Source organism: Salmo salar, chromosome 18 (assembly GCF_965601325.2).
Source record: "Salmo salar chromosome 18, fSalSal1, whole genome shotgun sequence".
In the NCBI taxonomy this organism is placed as follows: Eukaryota; Metazoa; Chordata; class Actinopteri; order Salmoniformes; family Salmonidae; genus Salmo; species Salmo salar.
Window position 1 is genome coordinate 32,765,001 of NC_138308.1, and position 9,116 is coordinate 32,774,116.

The 9,116-nt window shown below is 48.8% G+C and overlaps 1 protein-coding gene across 1 annotated transcript in view; it reads right to left on the minus strand.

The window, feature by feature from the left end:
• Positions 1-8,826, minus strand: part of LOC106577258 (golgin subfamily A member 7B) — a 19,114-nt gene extending 10,288 nt beyond the window's left edge. The window contains exons 1-2 of the mRNA XM_014155193.3: positions 8,815-8,826; positions 131-256 (exon numbers count right to left, since the gene is read on the minus strand). Coding sequence (XP_014010668.1) covers positions 131-256; positions 8,815-8,826 — 138 coding nt within the window. The remainder of the gene's footprint in view (positions 1-130; positions 257-8,814) is intronic.
• Positions 8,827-9,116: the final 290 nt, after the last annotated feature.

The following is a 9,116-nucleotide window of genomic DNA, read 5'->3' on the forward strand; positions in this document are numbered from 1 at the left end:
GTGTGTGTGTGTGTGTGTGTGTGTGTGTGTGTGTGTGTGTGTGTGTGTGTGTGTGTGTGTGTGTGTGTGTGTGTGTGTGCATTTCCGTGTGTGCGTGACTTTGTTCATGTGGGTGTATGTGTGTGCTCACCCTGCTGTCCAGCTCAGAGGGGAACTTAGTCTGGAAGCGACAGGTAGTCCCTTGGCTGTAGTCTCTCTGGATGAACACCTTGGTGGCTACAGACACACTGTGTCTCAACTCCTGTAGGTTATGGAACTATGGAGAGAGAGACAGAGCAAGGGGAGAGACGGGAGAGAGAGGGGGAAGGAGAGAGAGGCAGAGAGGCAGAGAGAGAGAGGGAGAGAGAGAGACAGAGCAAGGGGAGAGACGGGAGAGAGAGGGGGAAGGAGAGAGAGGCAGAGAGGCATAGAGAGAGAGGGAGAGAGAGAGACAGAGCAAGGGGAGAGACGGGAGAGAGAGGGGGAAGGAGAGAGGGGGAGGGAGAGAGAGGCAGAGAGGGACAGAGAGACAGAGAAGGGGAGCGTGAGATAAAGAGGGGTAAGGGAGAGAGGGAGAAGGAGAACATCCAGACAATGCAGTACAGTCCACTTAATGTCTCTCTCAGTGGCTGCAATCGCCTCTCCCTCCATCCCTCCAATCCATCTCTCCCTCCATCCCTCTCTCCCTCAATCTATCTGCCATCCCTCTCTCCCTCAGTGGCTCTAAATATCATTTTGACTAACATGGCCTCTCCCTTCGTCCCTCTCAAAGCTGCATTTGTGCAACCGTAAGCAGGCCACTACTGAATTTATCATCTCTGCATTATTTCAAGAGGAAAAGGGAATAGAGGGGGATGAGAGGAGGAGAGGGAGAGAGAATAGATGGATGAGAGGAGGAGAGGGAGAGAGAATAAATGGATGAGAGGAGGAGAGGGAGAGAGAATAGATGGATGAGAGGTGGAGAGGGAGAGAGAGAAGAGAGGGATGAGAGGAGGAGAGAAAGAAGAGGGGGATGAGAGGAGGAGAGGGAGAGAGAAGAAAAGAGGGATGAGAGGAAGCGAGGGAGAGAGAGAAGAGGAGGATGAGAGGAGAGGGAGAGAGAAGAGGGGGATGAGAGGAGGAGAGGGAAGAGAGAAGAGGGGGATGAGAGGAAGAGAGGGAAGAGAGAAGAGGAGGATGAGAGGAGAGGGAGAGAGAAGGGGGATGTGAGGAGGAGAGGGAAGAGAGAAGAGGAGGATGAGAGGAGAGGGAGAGAGAAGGGGGATGTGAGGAGGAGAGGGAAGAGAGAAGAGGAGGATGAGAGGAGAGGGAGAGAGAAGAGGGGGATGAGAGGAGGAGAGGGAAGAGAGAAGAGGAGGATGAGAGAAGAGAAGCAGGCTCTGACAGCCCTCAGTCAGTCCCGTGAGATTAGTCTTTCTTTCTCTAGCTCAGGTTTTTCTTCCTTCCATCTTTTCTTTCTTCTCCATCCTTCTGTTGCTTGTTCACCACAACAAGCTTTCTTCTTTTCATTGTGAATGAAGAGGTAGAAACAGGAATTTGAATTGCATCAAATACAAAAGATATTATGAAGCTTAAAATGGAAACTGTAAATGGTATTCTCAAGCTGCATACTACAGTTGTAGTTCAGGATATTCACATACCTGATGATAGGAATCTGTGTACCATTCCAATTGATTTATTTGGTATTTTATTAGGTGTTGTGAAAGCAGCAGCTACTCTTCCTGGGGTCCACACAAAACATGAAACATGACATAATACAGATCATTTAAAAAAAAGAACAGATGGAGGACAGAACTACATCCATTTAAAAAGGCACCCATAGCCTACATATCAATACACACACAACAGGGGAGAGGCGTTGTGCCGTGAGGTGATGCTTTATCATGGTTTTTTAAAACCAGGTTTGCTGTTCATTTGAGCAATATGAGATGGACGGGAGGTCCATGTAATAATGGCTCTATATAATACTGTACGCTTTCTTGAATTTGTTCTGGATATACACCTTGAATTTGTTCTGGATATACATCTTGAATTTGTTCTGGATATACACCTTGAATTTGTTCTGGATATACACCTTGAATTTGTTCTGGATATACACCTTGAATTTGTTCTGGATATACACCTTGAATTTGTTCTGGATATACACCTTGAATTTGTTCTGGATATACATCTTGGATTTGTTCTGGATATACATCTTGGATTTGTTCTGGATATACATCTTGGATTTGGTCTGGATATAAACCTGAGCTGGTTGCCATCTGGTTGTCATCGTGTTAGATCTAGACAGTCACAAGTCTGGGACAATCCACGGTTCCAGCTACAAGGGCTAACTGCGTCACGGGCTGCGTTCAAGCCCTCAAGGAAACCCCACTAGATTGATAGACAGCTAACAGTGGCAGTTATGCTAGCTGCTACGCCAAGCAGCTCATCAAACCCTTGGTCAGCAGGATCCCTGGACAGATTGCAGTGGTCCCAGCAACAGATTACCAACCGCGTTGAGGGATCCAAACTCAAAAGGTAGCTAGTTATCAAACTATTTTAATACAACACTTTTTCAGAAACTTTCCAAATTTTCCAAAACAACAAACCGAGTTATCCCTCATTCCGCGTTAAAAAAACATACATTCATCATGAATACAGAATAAAGTTCTGAAGATCTCATTGGCTTAGATTATTCCTTAGCCAATCAGCAGCTAATGTCAAACATAGAAGTTACCCCCACACACACACACACACACACAAACTCCCCCCAAACACACACACACACACAAACTCCCCCCAAACACACACACACACACACACACACACACACACACACACACACACACACACACACACACACACACACACACACACACACACACACACACACACACACACACACACACACACACACACACACACACTAATTCCATTATTCCTTAGAGAGGACTGATTGGAGAGAACAATTAGACTATTAAATCATTATGCAGGGCTTCTGTTTTCTGTCTCACTGTCTGTCTGGCTCCCTCCCTCCATCCTTCTCTCCCTCCATCCCTCTCTCCCTCCATCCTTCTCTCCCTCCATCCCTCTCTCCCTCCATCCCTCTCTCCCTCCATCCTTCTCTCCCTCCATCCCTCTCTCCCTCCATCCTTCTCTCCCTCCATCCCTCTCTCCCTCCATCCTTCTCTCCCTCCATCCTTCTCTCCCTCCATCCTTCTCTCCCTTCATCCTTCTCTCCCTTCATCCCTCTCTCCCTCCATCCCTCTCTCCCTCCATCCTTCTCTCCCTCCATCCTTCTCTCCCTCCATCCTTCTCTCCCTTCATCCTTCTCTCCCTTCATCCCTCTCTCCCTCCATCCTTCTCTCCCTCCATCCCTCTCTCCCTTCATCCCTCTCTCCCTCCATCCCTCTCTGCCTCCATCCCTCTCTCCCTTCATCCCTCTCTCCCTCCATCCCTCTCTCCCTTCATCCCTCTCTCCCTCCATCCCTCTCTCTCTCCATCCTTCTCTCCCTCCATCCTTCTCTCCCTTCATCCTTCTCTCCCTTCATCCCTCTCTGCCTCCATCCCTCTCTCCCTTCATCCCTCTCTCCCTCCATCCCTCTCTCTCTCCATCCTTCTCTCCCTTCATCCTTCTCTCCCTTCATCCCTCTCTGCCTCCATCCCTCTCTCCCTTCATCCCTCTCTCCCTCCATCCCTCTCTCTCTCCATCCTTCTCTCCCTCCATCCTTCTCTCCCTTCATCCTTCTCTCCCTTCATCCCTCTCTGCCTCCATCCCTCTCTCCCTTCATCCCTCTCTCCCTCCATCCCTCTCTCTCTCCATCCTTCTCTCCCTCCATCCTTCTCTCCCTTCATCCTTCTCTCCCTCCACCCTCCTCTCCCTTCATCCCTCTCTCCATCCTTCTCTGCCTTCATCCTTTTCTGCCTTCATCCTTCTCTCCCTTCATCCTTCTCTCCCTTCATCCCTCTCTCCATTCTTCTCTGCATTCATCCTTTTCTGTCTTCATCCCTCTCTCCCTCCATCCTTCTCTCCCTTCATCCCTCTCTCCCTCCATCCCTCTCTCCCTCCATCCTTCTCTCCCTTCATCCCTCTCTCCCTCCATCCCTCTCTCCCTCCATCCCTCCCTCCCTCCATCTTTCTCTCCCTTCACCCTTCTCTCCCTCCACCCTCCTCTCCCTTCATCCCACTCTCCATCCTTCTCTGCCTTCATCCTTTTCTGCCTTCATCCTTCTCTCCCTTCATCCTTCTCTCCCTTCATCCCTCTTCCCTTTCATTGGCCTCACCTCCATTTCCTTCCCTTCTTCCTCCCTGTTTTGTCTACCTCTGTCTCCCTGACTGCCTTTGTCTGCTTGACTGTCTGTCTGTCTGTCTGTCTGTCTGTCTGTCTGTCTGTCTGTCTGTCTGTCTGTCTGTCTGTCTGTCTGTCTGTCTGTCTGTCTGTCTGTCTGTCTGTCTGTCTGTCTGTCTGTCTGTCTGTCTGTCTGTCTGTCTGTCTGTCTGTCTGTCTGTCTGTCTGTCTGTCTGTATGTATGTATGTATGTATGTATGTATGTATGTATGTCTGCCTGATGGTATGTCTGCTTGTCTGACTGTTTGACTGCCTGACTGTCTCTCTGTCTCTGTTTGACTGCCTGACTGTCTCTCTGTCTGTCCCTGTCTATCTCTCTTTTTCTCTCTTTCTCTCTGTCTCTCTCTTTCTCTCTGTCTCTCTGTCTTTCTCTCTCCCTCTCTCTCTCCCCTCTCTCTTTCCTCTCTCCCCTCTCTGTCTCTCTCGCTCCACACACGACACAGACACACACACAGACACAGACACACACACATACACACACACACCTTCTTAGAAAAAATTGTTCAGAAAGGGCTCTGCCCCCTACCCATCTGTAAAGGGTGCAGCTCTGCCCCCTACCCATCTGTAAATGGTACAGCTCTGCCCCTTACCCATCTGTAAATGGTACAGCTCTGCCCCTTACCCATCTGTAAATGGTACAGCTCTGCCCCCTACCCATCTGTAAAGGGTGCAGCTCTGCCCCCTACCCATCTGTAAATGGTACAGCTCTGCCCCCTACCCATCTGTAAATGGTGCAGCTCTGCCCCCTACCCATCTGTAAATGGTACAGCTCTGCCCCTACCCATCTGTAAATGGTACAGATCTGCCCCCTACCCATCTGTAAATGGTACAGCTCTGCCCCCTACCCATCTGTAAATGGTACAGCTCTGCCCCCTACCCATCTGTAAATGGTACAGCTCTGCCCCTACCCATCTGTAAATGGTACAGCTCTGCCCCCTACCCATCTGTAAATGGTACAGCTCTGCCCCTACCCATCTGTAAATGGTACAGATCTGCCCCCTACCCATCTGTAAATGGTACAGCTCTGCCCCCTACCCATCTGTAAATGGTACAGCTCTGCCCTCTACCCATCTGTAAATGGTACAGCTCTGCCCCCTACCCATTTGTAGAGGGTACAGCTCTGCCCCCTACCCATCTGTACAGGGTACAGCTCTGCCCCCTACCCATCTGTAAATGGTACAGCTCTGCCCTCCACCAATCTGTACAGGGTACAGCTCTGCCCCCTACCCATCTGTAAATGGTACAGCTCTGCCCCCTACCCATTTGTAGAGGGTACAGCTCTGCCCCCTACCCATCTGTAGAGGGTACAGCTCTGCCCCCTACCCATTTGTAAAGGGTACAGCTCTGCCCCCTACCCATCTGTAGAGGGTACAGCTCTGCCCCCTACCCATCTGTAAAGGGTACAGCTCTGCCCCCTACCCATCTTTAGAGGGTACAGCTCTGCCCACTACCCATTTGTAGAGGGTACAGCTCTGCCCCCTACCCATCTGTAGAGGGTAGAGGAGTCAGAACAACATCCCAGGACACTAAGACTGTGTCCCAAATGGCACCCTATTCCTTAGTGCCATAGTTCTTTGGTCAAAAGTAGTGCACTAAGTAGGGAATAGGGTGCCATTTTGGGTCACAGTCTAAGCCCTTCACTGGTCAAAACACCAGTTGGTTAGTGCGTGGCGGTAGCCTCTCAAAGGTTGAGGGTTCAATTCCTGCAAGGATGACACAAGAAATGCATGCACTCACTGTACTGTTTGGACAGGAGTGTCTACTGAGTGACATGTAACTGCTTTATTTTAATTAAATAATAAGCAATTTATCAGATTAGTGGTTAAAAGGATAATATAATATGCCATCACACAGAGACATCAGACAGCCAGGACAGTCACCCCATCACAGAGTGACATCAGACAACCAGGACAGTCACCTCATCACAGAGTGACATCAGACAGCCAGGACAGTCACCCCATCACAGAGTGACATCAGACAACCAGGACAGTCACCCCATCACAGAGTGACATCAGACAGCCAGGACAGTCACCTCATCACAGAGTGACATCAGACAGCCAGGACAGTCACCTCATCACACAGTGACATCAGACAACCAGCACAGTCACCCCATCAGACGTAACATCAGACAGCCAGGACAGTCACCCCATCAGACAGTAACATCAGACAGCCAGGACAGTCACCCCATCAGACAGTGACATCAGACAACCAGGACAGTCACCCCATCAGACAGTAACATCAGACAACCAGGACAGTCACCCCATCACAGAGTGACATCAGACAACCAGGACAGTCACCCCATCAGACAACCAGGACAGTCACCCCATCACAGAGTGACATCAGACAACCAGGACAGTCACCCCATCAGACAGTAACATCAGACAACCAGGACAGTCACCCCATCACAGAGTGACATCAGACAACCAGGACAGTCACCCCATCAGACAACCAGGACAGTCACCCCATCACAGAGTGACATCAGACAACCAGGACAGTCACCCCATCAGACAGTAACATCAGACAACCAGGACAGTCACCCCATCACAGAGTGACATCAGACAACCAGGACAGTCACCCCATCAGACAACCAGGACAGTCACCCCATCACAGAGTGACATCAGACAACCAGGACAGTCACCCCATCAGACAACCAGGACAGTCACCCCATCACAGAGTGACATCAGACAACCAGGACAGTCACCCCATCACAGAGTGACATCAGACAACCAGGACAGTCACCCCATCAGACAGTAACATCAGACAGCCAGGACAGTTACCCCATCAGACAACCAGGACAGTCACCCCATCAGACAACCAGGACAGTCACCCCATCAGACAGCGACACCACTACAGGCAAACAGTCAGAGCACATCCCTGCTGGCATTACAACCTGCTAAAAATAACACAGCTACACAGCCACACACACCCACGTGCACGAACACAGACACACACACACACACACACACACACACACACACACACACACACACACACACACACCACACACACACACACACACACACACACACACACACACACACACACACACACACACACACATGCTGTTAGTTAGAGGAATTTGTTTGTGAAAGGTGTGTGTTTGTGTGTGAGTTGTTGATGCTGTTAGTTAGAGGACACAGCATCACAGCACATCCAGGCTAGGGAATATAGGCAGCTACAATCCAGATTACTTAGAAATGAGTGTTGAAATCCTGTTCAGATGACTTACATTTACATTTACGTCATTTAGCAGACGCCCTTATCCAGAGCGACTTACAAATTGGTGCATTCACCTTATGATATCCAGTGGAACAACCACTTTACAATAGTACATCTATATATTTTTTTTTTTGGGGGGGGGGGGTTAGAAGGATTACTTTATCCTATCCCAGGTATTCCTTAAAGAGGTGGGGTTTCAGGTGTCTCCGGAATGTGGTGATTGACTCCGCTGTCCTGGCGTCGTGAGGGAGCTTGTTCCACCATTGGGGTGCCAGAGCAGCGAACAGTTTTGACTAGAAATGAGTGTTGAAATGAGTGTTGAAATCCTGTTCAGATGACTTAGAAATGAGTGTTGAAATCCTGTTCAGATGACTTAGAAATGAGTGTTGAAATCCTGTTCAGATGACTTAGAAATGAGTGTTGAAATCCTGTTCAGATGACTTAGAAATGAGTGTTGAAATCCTGTTCAGATGACTTAGAAATGAGTGTTGAAATCCTGTTCAGATTCCTGGTGTGACCAACCTGGTGTTGAACACAGATTATTTACACATTTCAAGACTGTTTACCCCCACTGAGCAAGAGCCAAGGCTGCACAAGTCTTTAGGTTTTAGGCCAGGTTACTCTTCATGTGAGAATGCTTCGTCTTCAAAAAAGCATGAAAATGTATGCACTCACCACTGTATGTCTCTCTGGATAAGAGGGTCTGCTAAATGCCTAATATGTCATGTAAAATGTAATGTAAAATGTCTAACCCAGAATCTCATTTAGAACTCAGCCAGCTCTGCATAGCAATCTTTGCCTCTGTCCATGGTACTGATCATTATATGGTGGAGAGACCTCTAGGTGCGTGCACCCATCCGACCAACCAAGTTGGAGTCATGGAGGGACACAGACATACGTTGATCAAGATTCATACATTGATATGCGTCTTGGATAACGGAATTGACAGTTACTCTTTCTTTGACATTCAGAACATACAGTGGTCTACCGGTGAAAGAAAAAGAGCTACGGTCATTATATTTGGCCGATAGGTAAAATATGATGCAGTTTGCTGCCAGCTGCCTTCTTGCTCTTGAACCCGCCGTGTTAAAACGGCCCTCCCGCCACCGCATGACACAATACACCAGGTGTAGGCTACTTCGTTGTTCATTCAAACAGCCCGTATCTCCTCCGTTGAATCAAAAGGCACCGCAAGGATAAACTGCATATCGCTATCAGACGAACCAAACGAGACAAAATCAACCTTCCATTCCGTTTCTTTCACAATTAGAAAAATGTCCATTCTTACCTCAGTCGACATGTTGCCTTGAGACGGTGCAGGATCTGTCCCGTGCTGAATTCGTCTGCTCTTGGGACTGAGCGGCTCGAGCTTCGCGGGAGGGCGAGAACGCACTAGCGAGGCTCGAGCGTGTGGGTGTCGTGTGTGTGAGACAGACAGAGAGAGAGACAGAGAGAGAGAGAGAGATGCAGATGTTCTGGGGTGAGTGGTAGGTAATAGGTAATTACAGAACTTGGATAGTTTATAATTATACCAACGATGGAGAAGAAAGAGAAGTTCTGAGATATGAAAGTGCAGACAGGAGTCTTCAA